The sequence below is a fragment of the Myxine glutinosa genome, chromosome 11 (genome assembly GCF_964187855.1).
Source record: "Myxine glutinosa chromosome 11, kmMyxGlut1.1, whole genome shotgun sequence".
Classification (NCBI taxonomy): Eukaryota; Metazoa; Chordata; class Myxini; order Myxiniformes; family Myxinidae; genus Myxine; species Myxine glutinosa.
This window is the reverse complement of record NC_136271.1, coordinates 90,052,705-90,074,189: the sequence shown is the minus strand read 5'-3', so window position 1 is coordinate 90,074,189 and position 21,485 is coordinate 90,052,705. Positions and strand designations below refer to the sequence as shown.

The 21,485-nt window shown below is 39.9% G+C and overlaps 1 protein-coding gene across 2 annotated transcripts; it reads left to right on the top strand.

Moving 5' to 3' along the window:
- The first annotated feature begins 1,930 nt into the window (after nt 1–1,930).
- Nucleotides 1,931–20,970, top strand: LOC144894305 (uncharacterized). Of its 2 annotated transcripts, none has more exons than XM_078786858.1 (4): nt 1,931–2,090; nt 2,912–3,288; nt 18,543–18,669; nt 19,514–20,969. In XM_078786858.1, exons 2-4 carry the CDS (start codon nt 2,926–2,928, stop codon nt 19,546–19,548), a joined length of 525 nt encoding a protein of 174 aa, XP_078642984.1. In that variant the 5' UTR covers nt 1,931–2,090; nt 2,912–2,925; the 3' UTR covers nt 19,549–20,969. The 2 variants fall into 2 exon arrangements, with proteins under 2 accessions (XP_078642984.1, XP_078642985.1); XM_078786859.1 differs by lacking the exon at nt 1,931–2,090 and adding an exon at nt 2,748–2,802 and having other exon boundaries at nt 19,514–20,970.
- Nucleotides 20,971–21,485: the final 515 nt, after the last annotated feature.

Sequence of the window (21,485 nt, the reverse complement as noted above, 5' to 3'; positions counted from 1 at the left end):
AAATTCGTTCGGTGAATTCACTTGGTTTATTCGGTTCACTCGGTTCACTCGGTTTAATGAAAAAGCGATAATGTCGACATGTTGCTGTCTGTGTCATGTTGGGCGGTGTATGATACTTGTTGGCTGTTGGGCGGTGATATGGTGTATTTTAAAATATATATCTTTGCATTTTCCCGCGTTGCTGACACCGACTCGTTCTTCATCGACGGTGTCATTCATTTTGGAAATGGAAGTTTCCACGCAACGCATGAAGAGTCAAGAGGAAGTGTCTCGTCATCATCAAATGACAAATATATTACATTGTGAAAATTAAAGATTTCAAATAAACCTATTTAAAGTGTATGCGCAAATAACTAATAAATAAAGAAACGAAGAAATATCTCTCGGTAATTTCCTGAACCATATTTTACTTCCGGCTAATAATGTTGAATGAAATAAAAACGAAGAAATATATGTCGTTTTGTGACGACTGTCATCAAAAGTAAACGGTGAATTCACTCGGTTTATTCGGTTTGGCTCGGTTCACTCGGTTTAAAGAAAAAGCGATAATGTCGACATGTTGCCGTCTGTCATGTTGGGCGGTGTATGATACATGTTGGGCGGTGTATGATACATATTGGGCGGTTGTTGGCGGTTGTTGGCGGTTGGGCGGTGGGCGGTGATATGGTGTATTTTAAAAAATATATCTCTGCATTTTCCCACGTTGCTGACACCGAGTCCAAAACCATCGATAAAAATGAAATCAGATGGTGAGTTAGATTGGAGATAAAGGCGTGAGAGAGACTCAATGGCCTTGAAGTTACAGGCCTTTGAGAATTCATTTCGTTCTATAAAGGGCAACTTTCATCGGATTTTCTTCCCGTTGTTTTTTCAACCGAGTCTAAAACTATGTTAGCGACTGTGAAAAGTGAAATGATATATCGAATTTGATTTGAAATAAAACTGGGAGAGAGAGCAAGACACCACGGGCCTACAAAACAGGCCTCAAAGTTATGCGAGTTAATAAAATGGTGGATATTTGTTTATATGAAGCGAAGCCTCTCCCAGAATGGGTGGAGCTATGGGTGGAGCAACTCTGCAAACCGAGTAAGCCAAACCCTGGACAGACGCCCAACAGACAGACAGACAGACAGACAGACAGACAGAATCATCTACGGCTATTATAATATAGATAGGAGGTAGTGTGAACACTGTAAGGGAATTTAGTGAGGTCACATGTAGAATATCGTGATCAGTTTTGGTCACCACATCTGAAGAAAGATGTAGCTGCCATAGACAGGGTTCTGTGTACGAGATCGATTACTGGACGAGCTCAACTAAGCGACGAGGAACGTTTGAAGGAGACAGGGATTTATACAGGAGAAAGGAGGAGACGAGGAGTGGATATGACAGAGGTGTTGAAGATGACAAAGGATGTGGATAAGATCAGTGCAGTGCAGTTTTTCAGCAGAGCGGACGATGTTAGGTCCAGTGTCCATAGCTTGAGGGTAAAGATGAGAGTTAGGACAATATAAGGAAGTTGGGACAGAATGATCTCCCTGGAAAGGTAGAGGCAACGGACTTAAAATGGAATTTAGATAGGTGTACCGGTACCTGGATGCATTGGAGGTACAGGTACATGTGTGTCTATGGATGACCATACTGGGGTTGGTGCAGCGCAGTGTATGATGGGTCAAATATCTGCAAGGTGAGCACAGGTGTTCAAAGTCATTAATACATTCCATTATACATATCTACACTGCTTTACCCAAGGCGCGTTCACATTCCATAATATTCATAATAATGTACCTTGATGCTCACCCATAATTATCTTTCATTTCCTGATAGGAATTGCAATTACAGGTGAGCTGCTCTACCAGGATTTCTCAATGAGTCATGCCCCGAGGGCACCTGGGCGTGCATGTGAAAGCCTTTCGTTCATCCTGGTGACAGGTGAGAGTTTGTCGACGTTGAATGAAGCACGTACTCACAAGGAGCGACGACGATTTATTGACCGGAGCACGGACCCTACCGAGGTGTTGCCCCTCCCGAGGTGTTGCCCCTACGGAGGTGTTGCCCCTACCGAGGACTTCCTTTGCTTCTGCGATTACGTAAGTCACGTGACCACGGATTATTATCGTCACCGAAGTGAGCTTACGTCACATTTCCTGCACCGTGCGTATACATGCATTCGCATCACGTGGACCTCTAGTTACATTTGGAGCAGGTGTACCTTCCGATCGGAGCCGAAGAACACGCAGGTAAAGGTGTGCATTGAGCACCATCACCTTGTACAAGCGGCCATGACGAAATGGCCGCGCATTCTCCCTCTCCTGCCCTCCTATTCCAAATGCATGCGAAGGATAAAGAGTCAACATTACGGGAAAGGGGATTCGTCAACGTATTTTTCCGAAAAGATTCCCTCTGTGTGTCATGAACAGGGGATTAAAAAGCAGGACAAAGGTTTCGCTGTTTCCGACATTTCCTTTTAGTGAAAGCGAGAATGTCACGACTGTCTGCACGATTTACACGTAAACAACTGAAAATGCAATTATAACGTCACGAACTACTTGCGATTGTCGTCTTCCCGTAACTTATGGGATGCAATGCGCCAGGTGCTCCATGACGATCCTCCCCCTGCATCGCGCAAGCAAATTTACCGCGAAGCCGCTCGACCAATCAGCGTGGACTTTCGAGGTTGTCGCGCGTGACGTCAAACCGATCTCTCTAATAAATCGGGAGGCATTGGATCCCAAAACGTCGTGACCACCGGAGTTTTTTTTTTTTTTGTATTTATTTATTTCACCACCATCGGACAGCGAGGTGGGCAAGATTAAAGGAAGTTAACTTACCGGTTCACTTTGCAAACTTTAAGCAGCATCTGCTAATTAATATGCTAATGATCTGCGTTCTGGTCTTTTCGCTCTCATAGGTTCCAGAACGGCGATGACATCGATCTTCGTCCTTTCCATGTGCGGAGTCCTGTGCGCGTGCACTGCCGCTGCCCCTCGCTCTGGACGCCCGACCAGGAAAGTGTGGGACCTCGTGTCCCCGTCCTCCGATTCGGCGCCGTCACATGTCCGTCTCAGGACGAACCGGTCCGAGGAGCGGAGCGACGATGAACGTGAACCTGGCGGAGTGTTGGGCGCCTGGGAAGATCGGGAGGGTCTACGGGAAGACCGCGGACTGAGGCTCGGGAAAGGAGACCTTTTCCTAAGGGGCTTTCGGCGTGGCTCTCGCCAGGGGATTGGTGGCAGCAGACATTCCCACCCGAGTTACCCATTGCATGGAGCATTCAACATGGACGAGGTGAGTGCTTGCTTCTGTGCGCACTGCAACAACTCAGAACGTTTCACTTTAATAAATGTTGGATTCCTTGTTTATTATTTAATGTACAAAATCTGACAATCCCCAATGTAAAAAAAATCTGTCAATCCCCAACATAAAAAAGTAACAATCCCCAATGTAAAAAAAATCTGTGACAATCCCCAATGTAAAAAAAATCTGTGACAATCCCCAACATAAAAAAGTAACAATCCCCAATGTAAAAAAAATCTGTGACAATCCCCAACATAAAAAGTAACAATCCCCAATGTAAAAAAAATCTGTGAGAATCCCCAACATTAAAATGTGACAATCCCCAATGTAAAAAAAATCTGTGACAATCCCCAACATAAAAAGTAACAATCCCCAATGTAAAAAAAATCTGTGAGAATCCCCAACATAAAAATGTGACAATCCCCAATGTAAAAAAAATCTGTGACAATCCCCAATGTAAAAAAAATCTGTGACAATCCCCAACATAAAAAGTAACAATCCCCAACATAAAAAGTGACAATCCCCAACATAAAAAAGTGAAAATCCCCAATGTAAAAAAAAATCTGTGACAATCCCCAATGTAATAAAAATCTGTGACAATCCCCAAAGTAAAAAAGTAACAATCCCCCATGTAAAAAATCGAACAATCCCCAATGTAAAAAAAATCTGTGACAATCCCCAATGTAAAAAAGTGACAATCCCCAATGTAAAAAAGTGACAATCCCCAATGTAAAAAAGTGACAATCCTCCATGTAAAAAAGTGACAATCCTCCATGTAAAAAAGTGACAATCCCCAATGTAAAAAAGTGACAATCCCCAATGTAAAAAAGTGACAATCCCCAATGTAAAAAAGTGACAATCCCCAATGTAAAAAAGTGACAATCCCCAATGTAATAAAAGTGACAATCCCCAATGTAATAAAAGTGACAATCCCCAATGTAATAAAAGTGACAATTCCCAATGTAAAAAAGTCTGTGACAATCCCCAACATAAAAAGTAACAATCCCCAATGTAAAAAAATCTGTGACAATCCCCAATATAAAAAAGTGACAATCCCAAATATAAAAAAGTGACAATCCCCAATGTAAAAAAGTGACAATCCCCAATGTAAAAAAAAGTGACAATCCCAAATGTAAAATAATCTAACAATCCCCAATGTAAAATAATCTGTAACAATCCCCAATGTAAAATAATCTGTAACAATCCCCAATGTAAAATAATCTGACAATCCCCAATGTAAAATAATCTGAAACAATCCCCAATGTAAAATAATCTGTGACAATCCCCAATGTAAAATAATCGGTAACAATCCCCAATGTAAAATAATCTGTAACAATCCCCATTGTAAAATAATCTGGAACAATCCCCATTGTAAAATAATCTGTAATAATCCCCAATGTAAAATAATCTGTGACAATCCCCAATGTAAAATAATCTGTAACAATCCCCAATGTAAAATAATCTGAAACAATCCCCAATGTAATATAATCTGTGACAATCCCCAATGTAAAATAATCTGGAACAATCCCCATTGTAAAATAATCTGTAACAATCCCCAATGTAAAATAATCTGTAACAATCCCCAATGTAAAATAATCTGTAACAATCCCCAATGTAAAATAATCTGTAACAATCCCCAATGTAAAATAATCTGGAACAATCCCCATTGTAAAATAATCTGTAACAATCCCCAATGTAAAATAATCTGGAACAATCCCCAATGTAAAATAATCTGGAACAATCCCCAATGTAAAATAATCTGTAACAATCCCCAATGTAAAATAATCTGTAACAATCCCCAATGTAAAATAATCTGTAACAATCCCCAATGTAAAATAATCTGTAACAATCCCCAATGTAAAATAATCTGGAACAATCCCCAATGTAAAATAATCTGGAACAATCCCCAATGTAAAATAATCTGTAACAATCCCCAATTTAAAAAAATATGTGACAATCCCCAATGTAAAATAATCTAACAATCCCCAATGTAGAAAAATCTAACAATCCCCAATGTAAAACAATCTGTGACAATCCCCAATGTAAAACAATCTGTGACAATCCCCAATGTAAAACAATCTGGAACAATCCCCATTGTAAAATAATCTGTAACAATCCCCAATGGAAAATAATCTGTGACAATCCCCAATGTAAAATAATCTGTAATAATCCCCAATGGAAAATAATCTGCAACAATCCCCAATGGAAAATAATCTGTGACAATCCCCAATGGAAAATAATCTGTGACAATCCCCAATGTAAAACAATCTGGAACAATCCCCATTGTAAAATAATCTGTAACAATCCCCAATGTAAAATAATCTGAAACAATCCCCAATGGAAAATAATCTGTAACAATCCCCAATGTAAAATAATCTAACAATCCCCAATCTAGAAAAATCTAACAATCCCCAATGTAAAAAAGTCTGTGACGATCCCCAATGTAAAACAATCTGTGACGATCCCCAATGTAAAACAATCTGTGACAATCCCCAATGTAAAACAATCTGTGACAATCCCCAATGTAAAACAATCTGTGACAATCCCCAATGTAAAACAATCTGTGACAATCTGTGATGCAAAAAATATATAAAAAATGTGACAATTCCCAATGAAAAAAAATCTGTGACAATCCCCAATGTAATAAAAGTGACAATCACCAAAATAATAAAAGTGACTATCCCCAATGTAAAAAAGTCTGTGACAATCCCCAATGTAAAAAAAATGTGTGACAATCCCCAATGTAAAAAAATCTGTGACAATCCCCAATATAAAAAAATCTGTGACAATTCCCAATGTAAAAAAAATCTGTGACAATCCCCAATATAAAAAAATCTGTGACAATCCCCAATGTAAAAAAATCTGTGACAATCCCCAATGTAAAAAAATGTGTGACAATCCCCAATGTAAAAAAATCTGTGACAATCCCCAATGTAAAAAAATCTGTGACAATTCCCAATGTAAAAAAAATCTGTGACAATCCCCAATGTAAAAAAAATCTGTAACAATCCCCAATGTAAAATAATCTGTAACAATCCCCAATGTAAAATAATCTGAAACAATCCCCAATGTAAAATAATCTGTGACAATCCCCAATGTAAAATAATCGGTAACAATCCCCAATGTAAAATAATCTGTAACAATCCCCATTGTAAAATAATCTGTAATAATCCCCAATGTAAAATAATCTGTGACAATCCCCAATGTAAAATAATCTGTGACAATCCCCAATGTAAAATAATCTGGAACAATCCCCATTGTAAAATAATCTGTAATAATCCCGAATGTAAAATAATCTGGAACAATCCCCAATGTAAAATAATCTGTAACAATCCCCATTGTAAAATAATCTGTAACAATCCCCAATGGAAAACAATCTGTGACAATCCCCAATGGAAAATAATCTGGAACAATCCCCAATGTAAAATAATCTGGAACAATCCCCAATGTAAAATAATCTGTAACAATCCCCAATGGAAAATAATCTGTGACAATCCCCAATGGAAAATAATCTGCAACAATCCCCATTGTAAAATAATCTGTAACAATCCCCAATGTAAAATAATCTGTAACAATCCCCAATGTAAAATAATCTGTAACAATCCCCAATGTAAAATAATCTGTAACAATCCCCAATGTAAAATAATCTGTAACAATCCCCAATGGAAAATAATCTGTAACAATCCCCAATGTAAAATAATCTGTAACAATCCCCAATGTAAAATAATCTGTAACAATCCCCAATGTAAAATAATCTGTAACAATCCCCAATGTAAAATAATCTGTAACAATCCCCAATGTAAAATAATCTGTAACAATCCCCAATGTAAAATAATCTGTAACAATCCCCAATGGAAAATAATCTGTAACAATCCCCAATGTAAAATAATCTGTAACAATCCCCAATGTAAAATAATCTGTAATAATCCCCAATGTAAAATAATCTGGAACAATCCCCATTGTAAAATAATCTGTAACAATCCCCAATGTAAAATAATCTGTAACAATCCCCAATGTAAAATAATCTGTAACAATCCCCAATGTAAAATAATCTGTAACAATCCCCAATGTAAAATAATCTGTAACAATCCCCAATGTAAAATAATCTGGAACAATCCCCATTGTAAAATAATCTGTAACAATCCCCAATGTAAAATAATCTGGAACAATCCCCAATGTAAAATAATCTGGAACAATCCCCAATTTAAAAAAATATGTGACAATCCCCAATGTAAAATAATCTAACAATCCCCAATGTAGAAAAATCTAACAATCCCCAATGTAAAAAAGTCTGTGACAATCCCCAATGTAAAACAATCTGTGACAATCCCCAATGTAAAACAATCTGGAACAATCCCCATTGTAAAATAATCTGTAACAATCCCCAATGGAAAATAATCTGTGACAATCCCCAATGTAAAATAATCTGTAATAATCCCCAATGGAAAATAATCTGCAACAATCCCCAATGGAAAATAATCTGTGACAATCCCCAATGGAAAATAATCTGTGACAATCCCCAATGTAAAACAATCTGGAACAATCCCCATTGTAAAATAATCTGTAACAATCCCCAATGTAAAATAATCTGAAACAATCCCCAATGGAAAATAATCTGTAACAATCCCCAATGTAAAATAATCTAACAATCCCCAATCTAGAAAAATCTAACAATCCCCAATGTAAAAAAGTCTGTGACGATCCCCAATGTAAAACAATCTGACAATCCCCAATGTAAAATAATCTGTAACAATCCCCAATGTAAAATAATCTGAAACAATCCCCAATGGAAAATAATCTGTAACAATCCCCAATGTAAAATAATCTGACAATCCCCATTGTAAAATAATCTGTAACAATCCCCAATGTAAAATAATCTGAAACAATCCCCAATGGAAAATAATCTGTAACAATCCCCAATGTAAAATAATCTAACAATCCCCAATCTAGAAAAATCTAACAATCCCCAATGTAAAAAAGTCTGTGACGATCCCCAATGTAAAACAATCTGACAATCCCCAATGTAAAACAATCTGTGACAATCCCCAATGTAAAACAATCTGACAATCCCCAATGTAAAACAATCTGTGACAATCCCCAATGTAAAACAATCTGTGACAATCCCCAATGTAAAACAATCTGTGACAATCCCCAATGTAAAACAATCTGTGACAATCTGTGATGCAAAAAAAATAAAAAAAATGTGACAATTCCCAATGAAAAAAAATCTGTGACAATCCCCAATGTAATAAAAGTGACAATCACCAAAATAATAAAAGTGACTATCCCCAATGTAAAAAAGTCTGTGACAATCCCCAATGTAAAAAAAATGTGTGACAATCCCCAATGTAAAAAAATCTGTGACAATCCCCAATATAAAAAAATCTGTGACAATTCCCAATGTAAAAAAAATCTGTGACAATCCCCAATATAAAAAAATCTGTGACAATCCCCAATGTAAAAAAATCTGTGACAATCCCCAATGTAAAAAAATGTGTGACAATCCCCAATGTAAAAAAATGTGTGACAATCCCCAATGTAAAAAAATGTGTGACAATCCCCAATGTAAAAAAATCTGTGACAATCCCCAATATAAAAAAATCTGTGACAATTCCCAATGTAAAAAAAATCTGTGACAATCCCCAATGTAAAAAAAAAATCTGTAACAATCCCCAATGTAAAACAATCTATGACAATCTGTGATGTAAAAGAAAAAAAGAAAAGTGACAATTCCCAATGAAAATCTGACAATCCTCAATGAAAAAAAGTGACAATCCCCAATGGAAAAAAGTGGCAATCCCCAATGGAAAACATAGGGGCATTAACCCTGGTGCTCACCTGGTAGAATACACAGTATGCTACACTGACTAAAGGTATTTTTAACCAATTTTATTGGTTTCTAGAAGACATGGCAGCATGTAGAATCATAGTAACGTATTCATAAGATTTTAAACAAACAAACAAAAAAATACAGATTTGAAGCAAATATCCATTTTTGGGGGTGAAACCTGAACCCAATATGACCTCCCCATAGACCCCTTTAAACTTCGATTTTCTTCGTGCCATGAACAAACTTCGGTACATCACGGGTGATGAAGGTTGTGGGTAAGTTTCATTGAAATAGTGTGTGTAGTTTCAAAGGAAAAAGCAAAATCCTATCTTGGGAGGTCAAACCTGGATCCACTTTGACCCCAGTAAACCCCCTTATACCCCGTTTTTTTTTTTTTTTTTAAATGCCATGAACAAACTTTAGTCACAACACAACAAATATCATTTGTGCCAAATTTGGTCGCAATCCCATCAGCGGTTTCGGAGAAGAAGTTTCAAGTGTTTACAGACGGACTGACAAACAGACAGACTGACTGACGGACCGACGCGCCATCGCATAGGCTCCCTTGAACTTCGTTCCAGGTGAGTTAAAAATTGACAATCCCCAATGTAAAAAAGTGACAATCCCCAATGTAGAAGCAAAAACGAATGAAGCATAATCTTTGAAATCCACTTGCGGTTACGTTTAGTTAGATGCTGTGGATTATGAAACAATAATTATTTTCTTTCATTCTTTGGAGAGAAATGATAATTTCCCCTTAAAGATAAAATGTTAGGAATTTCACTGATATGAGATAATTAGTGAGAAAATAAGTGCATAATAGGGGAAAGATAATAGGGCCTGGCCTTTATGAGGACTATATACAGACTTGGCATTTAATATGGAATATTTTTTTTGTGGGGATGAACTTACTTTTCAAGATGACTTAAAACCAAAAGTTCATTGGAATTATGTTGAAATTATTCTAGATTTTGTTAATGTGACCTTTAAAAGAAACAAAAACCACATTTGACATTTTGAAGCAAATAAATTGATCTTTGAAAGTGATGTCGAACTCGATTCATGGACAGTACTGTGTTAAACTTCTGTGCGTTTTCCAGAAGTATCTCCTTATTTTGCACATTAGCCAAAAAATTTTTTAACAAAAACAAAAGTGAAATTACTACTGGGATTACAGACAGTAAAATTACAGTTCAGTACTTCGAGTAACCCCCACGAGCATTCAGGAGAGCATGGACACATTGAGGCATGCTGTTCACGAGATTTGCCAAGGTTTGGACAGGAATTGCTTGCCATGCAGTTACAATAGCCTGCTGCAATTCACGCACAGAGGCAGGCTGCTGGTCCAAGTTGTCGATTTGATGCGTTAATTCTGCCCACAAGTTCTCTATTGGATTCATATCCGGGGACATGGCAGGCCACTCCATATGCTCTACACCACGATCAGCAAGAAAGTGTTGGATGATGCGAGCACGATGAGGCCGTGCATTGTCATCTTGGAAGACAAAGTTTCCTCGAAAGGCTGCACGAACAAATGGAAGCAATGTTTCTTCCAGAATGGCCTTGTGCTTGAACTGGTTCAGGTTTCCATTCAGAACAACCAGGTCAGTTTTGCCCCCTGCATGAAAAGCAGCCCAAACAGTCACCCCACCACCTCCAGCTTGGACTCTTGGCACTATACAATCTTCGTTGTAGGCTTCATGCACTTGTCTGTGCACTCAGATGCAGCCATCTTGACGATAGACCAGAAATATAGACTCGTCACTGAAGATCACGTGATTCCAGTGTCCTGGCTGCCATTGACGGTGCTCTCTGGCCCACTGCAATCGGCGCTGGCGGTGTTGTCTGGTCAGACGTGGCTTTCTCAGGGGACGCCTGGCACGATAGCCTGCTTGAACCAGTCGCTGGTTGACGAGCCTTCTGGATACAGGCACATTTGTCAGTTGCTGCCACTCAGCCCTAAGCCGATTAGCTGACTTGGTACGGCCATTGCGGACTAACCGGTGCAGCTGGCGATCATCTCTCGTTGTGGTTCTGCGGGGACGTCCTGGCCTCGGTATTGGAGTAGGGACACGCCTCTGAGCATTTCGTTTCAGGATCTTTGACACCTGACCTTGAGTGATGCCATACTGCCAAGCAATAGCACGCTGTTTCATGCCGGAATTTCGTAAAGCCACCACTAAATGACAAACGGCATTGTCGAGTTGACGGACCATCTCCAGGGGAAGCGGCAATAACTTTTGTAGATGTGCAGCAGTTGTTTTCCACTAATACAGAACGCAACAACCCTTATATACCCGATTGTGAAGCCAATCGTCAAATGTACCTGTCCGTACATTTTGTCACACCACCTGTGATATAATCCTGTTATTGACTTCTTGCTGCGACAGACAATCAGTGACATGGTTCTTTTAACAAAGAAATCACCGAAGCGTAAAATAAACTCACCAGATTGATATACCGAGTTCAGAAAGTAAACCCAAGTCAAGAAAGAAAAAAAATTCCATATTAAATGCCAAGTCTGTAGTTCGTGACTGAAGTCTTCAACATAAAAAAAAACTGGGGCACATTGGGACATCCCCTGCAGTAGTGATTCTTCGCTAATTAGTCATACTACTTTGCTGTATTTGGTCAGTTATTTGATTGTATGTATGTTTGTATGTATGTATGTTTCATCTACTCCTCCAAGAGGATTGGATCAAGAAAGCTGAAACTTTCAGGGATTAATGAGGGCAGCTTGAAGTTGTGCATTTCATTTGATTAAATCAAAATTTGACGAAGAAAAAAATCCGCCCATCTTCACATTTTATTCCTTTGGAGGAAGGGAGGGAGGTGATTTGGGGGCGGGGGGTTGTGCAATGCCATTCGCATATGTTTACTTCATATAGTAACCTGGGTTAATTTTATTTTTGGGAGTGATGAAGGCAGCAGTCTGTTACTTATACACCTCGGAAATAAAGGGATGTGTCAGAAGAATGTGTTGCACACTTGGAACAAGATCTCCAGTGGTGTGGGTACTCTGCTATGGTATTAATAATCATAAAGATAATACCATGACTCTCCTGGCTAATCCCATGGGGAGCGGGTGCTTCCAGTGACATGAATTGCCAACACTTTGGCACTTACATCATAATAGGATAAGTGTCACTGTGTATATAATAAACATCATATGATATATGAAATGCTATATAAAATACTATTATGAGTACAGTATACATAACAGGGGTATCCTTCTGAAAATTTGATTGGTTGTCGTATCATTTTGAATCTGACTACGACAGCTATTTTAGCGAACATAACGAAGCACCTTCCAATCGCTTGCTCCAGTTGTTGAGCTCCGAAACTCCGAGGTGAGCGGCTTGCAAGCTGCTTGATAACAGAACGCACACCATGTCTGGTCTTCTTGGAGGTTCCTTGAAAACCATGTAACACTTCCTGCTATCTCAGTGTGGTCGTCTGTGGTCTGGTCTGAGAAGCAACTTCTGCACTAGAGCCAAATTTAACAGGTGGTTTGCATGTTTCATATAAATTACCTTCTTCAGATGTGATGGGTCAACCAACAACTCTATTTAATGTAGAAGTAGTTTGCACCTTAACCTATGTAGTAAGTATGTTAACGGTGAATGAAGAAGGTTTTATTGCCAAGTTTGAAATTCCAACTTCTTTCCTGGAAGTCCTGGCAGTGTCCATATGTTTTATACCTCTCCCACCGCCCCCTTCCCATGCCCCCCCCCCCCCCAAAGCCCTCGCCCTCTCTCAGATCTCTCGATGTCTCCATGTCTCTCGGTCCCTGCTCTCAAATGTTGTGTTTGTGTCCTTCCCCCTCTCTCCCCATCTTGTCTACCGCTCCCGATGTTATATGTTTTATATGTCGGTTTGTCTTTCTGTGTGATTAATGTTCGCTCTTTCACGAGCCTCGAACTTGTATACAAAACAAAAAAAAAAAAAAAAAAAAAAAAAAAAATAAATAAATAAAATAAATAAATAAAAAAAAAAAAAAAAAAAGTATAATGGAATGTTTTCATCCCTGGATCTCTTTTGGCCTCATCTTGATTCACTGAGTGATTGCTCGTCTCAACATTAGAATGTTACCCTGTTGTATGATACATGAAACCTGAAATGATCTTAAAGGTCAAGGTCCCAGAAAACTGTTTCATGAAAATGCATTTTTTTCAGGGCACACTTGAAAAAACCATAATTAATGAAATTGGCAGGTTATAAAAATGAGTGGTCCAGATTGCCCATAGTGTAAAGCTTTTGTTATGCGAATAACTCATGGTGGGAACAGGGATGGCACAAGTCACATATATAATTGTTCTTACTCCTAATAGGACTTCCATCTGCAGGCAAGTCCCTGGATAACGAGAGCTATGGAGAAATAGTTGTTCGTTGGCACATCCTTGGCACATCTGAACTTTTGTCGACCTACAAGGCCTACATGCCCAACTTGATGGAGTACTGTTCCCCCACCCCCACCCCTTTCTGGGCTCACGCCCTACTTCACAACTTGCTCAGCTTGATGCCGTTGAAACTAAGGCCTTCAAAATGATTGCAATCACCCGTGATGAAGCTGCAGGGTGTTTACCTTGTGCCAATAACCCCATTTTGATGAAACTCCCAACATCCAGACTCACTGCTCACCTCCACTCATTCATTCCCCTTTCCTGGCTGTGGAACCAACTGCGTCGGTCTCTTCAATTTAATTCCTCCTTCCAGGGTTTCAACACAGCCGTTCACCACCCTCTCAGGTCAACCGCCATCCATAACCATCAGCCTTTCAAACCCATTAACCCCCATTCGCCCCCCCCCCCCTACACACACACACATACACGCACACGCACTCTTTTCAAGTTTCCAGTCTTTCCTTCCACTCTTGTGATCGATAGTCTGTAGTAGTATTCATCGTGTCAACCCCTGCTCTCAAAGACTTGAGACTTGCCCTCAAAGCCTTTTGACTTGGCACGAGTGCCTTATTGACATCTCTGATAATTCTTCCATTCTTGCTCTCATTCTTCCATTCATCCCCTATCCCTCCAAGTCTCCCTCTATTTTGTCCACTCAACATACATCATGTATGTTGAAACTGATGGTGTCCCCCCCACATCCTCTCTTTCTCCTGCTCCTTTCATTCAGTTAGGTCTTGATCCATTTTGTATTCTAGCCCCTCCACCAGCGACGATCTGCATACAAGAATAAAAGAAGTGTTCCATCTGCTAGCATTAGTTTATGGATGTTAAATATCTCAGAATGTCTTTTACCAAGAGGAGGTGCATTGCCGTTGACACCGTGGCTAAATTATAAATTCCTGCACCATCCATTGAGTACCCTGTATCAGAATGGTGTCCCATCCAGGAGTGTAATACTTATCGGGAGACTGCTTTGGCAGGATCAAAACTCTGTGTGTGTGTGTGTGTGTGTGTGTGTGTGTGTGTGTGTGTGTGTGTGTGTGTGTGTGTGTGTGTGTGTGTGTGTGTGTGTGTGTGTGTGTGTGTGTGTGTGTGTGTGTGTGTGTGTGTGTGTGTGTGTGTGTGTGTGTGTGTGTGTGTGTGTGTGTGTGTGTGTGTCCTATGATGTGTTGTTATGTAATAGATTGTGCAATGAACATGATGAATATACTAGATAGACTTGCTCTCAAAGTCACAAGACTTGCCCTCAAAGACTCGAAAGTTGCCCTCAAAGACTCGAAACTTGGCACAAGTGCCTTATTGACATCTCTGATAATTAAGATAAGTAATGTACCTGTGTAGGTTATAGATGAGGGTGAGACTACCGGAAGTAAGCTGTAACACGTGCCCTTTTGTGGTTTGTTTTCAACGTATCCAATCACGTGACTGTTGTCGTGAAGGGTGCACTAACCGGAGGTTACGTAGTTCCGCGGGCGCCTATTGTACAATTGGTACAATTTACAACATCCTTTAAATATTCATAAAATACATTAGGAATGGCTGCACCTGTTCAACAATGATTAAATTTGTCATGAACAGATCTTTGAAAAAAGTTTTTGTTTATTAAAAAAAAACACGTTTCATGAACTATTGTGAAAATCTCATTCAAAAACCATATATACCGGTGTATAAGACGCACTTTTTTTATCGGAAAAAGTCAAAAGTTGGGGGTGCGTACGATACACGGGGATAGAAAAAAACTCGGCTTCAAAACAAGTCAATTTTCCAATACATTTACGAAAAGCGATCTCGGTTGCACGTTTTCCCCATTGCCTCATGCACAATTGCGCCGACATGCAGGGCCGCCATTGCTGCTCGTTCGCCCGGATAGGAAGCGGGTTTTGTACCATTACGTGCTTTCTATGGATTTGCCGCTCAAAGCAACGCCGCTTCCGGAATGTGAATAGAATAGAACGGCTTTTCCCGCTCTGAAAAGCCACATCGGTCGTTTATTTTGAAGGTCTTTTACTTTACGACTGCAATTGCGTAGCAATCCGAAATTATAGGGCAGATTACCGTAAACGTCAGCTCGGACTGAAACGTCTTCATACGTTCTATCCGGTTCCAGAGAAGAGAAGATCAACATGTCAAGGCGGTCGTACACTTCAGCGTTCAAACTCTCCGTCTGCCAGTCTGCAGAAGAATTTGGGAACCGAGAAGCTGGGAGGAAGCACGCCCAAACGGCCTTTTGCAGGGCCACAACTCCACAACATAGAATGTTTTAATAATCTCTCTACTCTCTCCTTTCTTCTATGAAGCAAAGAAGCTCCCGCGATTGCATGCACATCTGGACACTGATGTGTGTTGTTACGTGTTCCTCCCCGACCTCCTGGTCTCGGTATACCTCCGAAACCCGGGAGGAGCCACGGCAGAAAAATATGTTAATTCCGTGTCGAAATCAATAAGGAAACCACACCAATGGTTATGAACAAACCAATAATATATTATAAATCACAGGAATAACATTACCACAAATGACAATTAAGAGTGCACTCTCTATACCATCAGCTAGCATGCATAAGGTAACTCAGTGTCCAAGTGAGTGGAAAGAACCTTCCCCAATGTCTCTATATTCCCGTCTTCGAGCTCAGAGTTGGTCCCCTCCAGTGATCCACGGAACGATGTCGACTCTAAACCAGAATCTCGTTCCGAGGGCAGGCACAGACACGCCGCCCAAAACGGCACCAAGGCGCACGCGGCCCAAAGCGGAGAAAGGGGTCACATGGTTAAAGTGGCACAAAGGCGCACTCACGGCGACTGGGAAATCCAAAGGCCCCCTCCAGGTACGAACTTTCACGGTTCACGGTCGGCGAGCCGCAAAGTAATCGTCAGAAGCCTCGGTGCACACACACACCACAGATACGTCTGAATGCGGTGGAAATGGTTGACAAAGCAAGGAAAGTTTGCTCGACGCGCGAAGCGCACGAGTCAAAATGGCCGTTGGCTCGTTCTCGAGTCGTCACGACCCAGCGATGACTCTTCGGAATCTAACGCCAACCCTGACATGCAGGAGGGTCAGACACAGCGATAACAACTTTATCGCAGGAATTCCTTTTTCCCAGGAATCCAAAAGTACGTGACTCTTGCTCGACAATGTGCATTGCAGACTGCAAAGCAACCACCTTCTTCTCCACTTTTCTCACCTACTCCTCTCCTTCGCTCGTCGTTTTCCAGTGCACAATTTCCTGTATCATTTTAAGTTAACCTTTTTAACTTTAGATAGCTGTTCCTGAATAATAAACCTTTTGAAAATAATAATAATACATAATATCAGAAACATGTCAAGTGGGTGAAAACCACAACAGCGAAAGTGACGAATCTGTAACAGTGTGTAACAGAATACTGACTACATATAGCTAAATATTTTGAGGGGTTTTTTTTCCTTTCAAAATGTTCATTTTGTGCTACTTAAAGTTTCTTTACAAATGCATAGATTCATGCTACTGTAATCTGAAAATGAATGATTTTTTTTTTTTTGAGGGTGGAAGTTGGGGGTGTGTACTATACACAGGTGCGTATTATACACCGGTATATATGGTATTTGTTTTTATTCCTTCATAAATAATATGTGCATGGCTACAATACTGGGTACACTAAGTGTTGCATCTGAGTGGAAAAATAAAGTTTCAGGAAACAGTAAGTATGCTGTTCTGTAAATATTGGAGTATCCAAGTTTGAAGCATCAGACCTGCTACATGCTTCGTTTTCACCAAAATGAAAACGTGAGTGCACTTCGCACACTGGATTTGTGCATAACGCAGCACCGGAGGAAACGGGCACGAAAACAATTTCTGACGTCATCCGTAAACGGGTGGTCGTCTGCCAGCGAGTGACTGCTTTGCTATCACAACAAGCGGGACATGCGTTACACATAATCAATTTCGAGCGATGCGGGTTTCTTTTCACTTTTTCTGGAATGTGATTCGTGCATAACGGGGTGGACATGAAAAAAATACGACAAGATTATCGCGGAAAAAAAATACCTTTCTGATTAATCGATTGAATAAGAATCAAGGGCATTTTTCTTATGGTATTTCTTAACCTACACACCTCGTTCATTTCACGAGTCCTTCGTGATTTGAAAATGAAACTGACATCCCAATTATTGTGAATTTGGCGGACACCAAGCGTTATGCACGAATCACTTATTTTGCCATGCATTGCACATTTCAAGGAATTTTAGAAAATGTAAAAAACAACACCAGGAGACATACACGACAAACATTCCATTTAATTACAATTTTAATCATCAAAGCATATTTTAATTTAAAGACAATGAAATAAAAATTGACATAGTGAGAATGTAACATTTTATTTCGAAAATATCCCATTTTTGTCTTGTTTACTCAACCATCGCAAATCGTCTTTTCATTCAGGTCATTTTTAAAAATGGAGGCCATTTCATTTCATCTGTGTAAAAGTGGACCCAGTATTGTAGCCATGCACATATATATATGTGTGTGTGTGTGTGTGTGTGTGTGTGTGTGTGTGTGTGTGTGTGTGTGTGTGTGTGTGTGTGTGTGTGTGTGTGTGTGTGTGTGTGTGTGTGTGTGTGTGTGTATATACCATTGTACGCTTGATATTTTGCTATTTGTTAGTGGGGCAAGACCTACAAGTGATTGTATAGTACAGTGTCATGCATAATAATGAGATTTCCTCTACTTGTTTTACCTTTTTGGGAATTGCTATCGTTGTGCATTGAGTAAGCATGCCAAGATGTATAATTTGTATATGTTAGGGCATGCCATAAATTCTTACTATGCTTATACAATATTTGCGTTTCTGCAGCTGGAATCATTTCCTAACCTGGCGATTCTTCCCAAACCTTCTAATACCTTATATAGCAAGAATAATATACTGCAAATAAGTTGTAGCAATCAATTGTTTACATGTGGTTAGTATGATGACAACCCATGCTTTATGCTGTTCGAGTTGTTTTACTCTGACTCTTCTTTTGTGTACTGACCTAGAGTGCCTGCTCTGGCATTGAAGAACGCTCCTGTAGCAGCAACGAAGATTGCAGAGGTTGTTACGGGCTCTTCAAATGTTCATCCTTCCACAAAAGATGTGCACACAAGGGTGTTTCTCGAAAAATTGGTAATCACTCACTTTTAATCAATGACTCCTGCCCCGTCCATGTTTAAATCTTATGTATGCAATTGGTTTGGCAATAGCAACTCTGATTAGCATTGGCACGTCAATAGGAGTGCTGCGTTTTTTTTCTGTCGGATTGTATTCTGGCAAATGCTGAGTTACCCTTGTGTACAGTCCTGATTGTCCTGCAAGTTTGGGGGTTGTAACACTATTTATATGGTGATATTATATATATATATATATATATATTTGTATATGTATACATATTTGTATATGTATATTATCAGTATCCTATTAGTGTCTCATGAACATCCATGACAGACATCATTGGCCTCAATTTGGAAACAAGGCTGAAATGCTGCTTCCTTGAAAATACGTTATAGTTTGGATGAATTTTCACCTTTTTGCATTGTCTCCATGTGCCTTGCTCTTGGAGACAGAAAAAGAGGGGAACCCATTTTTCACGTGTTTGCACTGGCACACTGTCAACGACTGTAAAATATTTCACCATCCATTGAACGATAGGACAAATTGTTAGCTAAGCGCAATATCTGGGTTCTTTAAAAAGTACTAATTCCAAACATACGAATTATTCAGAATAAAAAGACCCCATTTACTGAATGATTAGAAATTCATAAAAATGAGAGGAAGGAATCCAAGTATGATAAAACAAATTAAAATGTCACAAGTGCAGAAAAAAACAAGTTTAAAAAGGGATTTGTTTGATATCCCGAGCAGACATGGTGGGATGGGACATGGTTTTAAAGGATCACAATGTATATTTGAAACTCATTAAAGAAATTAAATTGTCACTGTATGTCTGTCCTGTTGTTTTGTTTCTCTGCAGGCACGTTCTTGCAAAGGTCGAACTTTCCTTCATGAAATGAAGGATCTGCTTCTTCCAGACTGAAAAGCTCATATATTAAACTTGACTTGTTTCATCTCCCTTTGGCACAGCTATGTCGATGAGTTATATCGATGTTGTATTTAATAATAATTGTGTGGCAGTTTTACAAGTTGTAAGCGTTTTAACCATTAATGTTATTGTCGTTTTTATTGTTATTAATATTATATTGTCGTGTAGGGCTGTAGGTGGCACCCACCGGAAAGTGCATACTCACAATCTGAGTGGTTGCTGACCACACTAGAGGCTGGGTCCAAGGACTCGACCAAGTGGTCACTTTTACACATGAACCGATGTTGAAGATCGATCGGTCCATGCTTCGGCGTTGGCTGGCACCACGCCAGTTACAAAGCAGGATTACTTTACTTTTAATCCTGCGGGGTCAATCAAACCCAAACCATCGGTGCAGGTTAAAGGCGGAATCAAGAGGTGCTCTTTATAAATGTCTAATTTATTACAGGAGACAAACCTAACAAAATCCCAAACATAGGTACAATTCTTACAGAGGAAAGTAAATGACACAGCATAAACTAAACTCCTTAAGGTGTCACACAAAAAATGGGCCAATAAGAGGGGATAGCATGGGGTGTAGAATCCAAGGCTGTTGCTGAACTCATATATATATATATATATATATATATATATATATATATACACCGGCGCAGTGAGTGGAACCAGATAGCAGACCAAAGAGTCACAGTGAGACACCAAGGAGTGGTTTGTGGAGCTGTCCCACCAGCAATATAATTCAGGAGTGCCATGTCCTGAGGCAATAGAGTAAAGAGGGCCAAGGCAAGAGAGCCATGTACCAGAGGTAAGAGCATGATCGAGGGGCAAGCAAGCACTTTGTTTCCCAACTCCCTACTCCCCATCGACTGATGGCACTCCACCAATCTCCACATCCCCCCAGAAACAACCGTGTCCACCAGCCCTTCGTCCCCCTCTGACATTAACCAATCTCTGGCCAGAAGGCTCTCTCTGCCCTAGGCATAGCGGACCAATCATGAGCTGGGAATGGTACAAGACCCACCTACCAGATGCTGATGGACAGCCCGGAGGAGGAGCCTTGTCTCTTTGTTCGTGGGAAGGAAAAGTGCCATATCGCCCTTTTCTCACCCCATTCCATATGGGCCAATAAGAGGACATCTTAACCTGTCCAGTCAAAGATCGACAAGACTGATCTGACTGGCGAGGCACATAGACGACAACTTAACCGAACTACTTGCACTTATACATGGTCAAAATGTCCTAAGAATATACCCGAACACAAATGGTGGTTCAGGCCTTAAACGAACTATCGTGCCTTACCCAAAAATGTTTCAATATTGTGATTTTTATTATTTTTATTGCAGGGCTTGATTTTATCTGGAGTTCAACAATAAAAGTGAAGCAAACTTTGTACTCAGGTTTCATTTTGTTGCTGTTGTATTTGCAAATGGTGTTCAACATGTTCTTGGATGAGAAGAATAACAAATGTTGGCACATATTCGACTAATTGCGAATACGGTATCCAGTTCTGATACATTTTGACTGCTCTACCTCAATGAGAAGGCCATTTTACAATGTCACTGATGGAAGTTATCTATTAATGAGACGTCGGTGAATATTCAATCTTGGTAAAGAGCCACATGAATCGACCAAAGTGCTCACAATATGCTCGGTTTCCTGTTGGAAGATTTCTCTTGGAGCAGACCATGAAAAAGTATTGTCTGGGCATATAGTTTGTCAGGCCATATTCGGGACGTGTTAGGGCTGGCAGGATGGCCTAGAGGTACGCACACTCACGTCTAAGCTGTCTATCCTGGGTTTGATTCCTGGCCCAGCTATAAGCTGTCATTCCAGTGTTTCACAGGCAGGGTAATTCATCAATGTGTGTGTGACGTCCCTTGGATCGACGTTAAATTGGGTGTCTGCC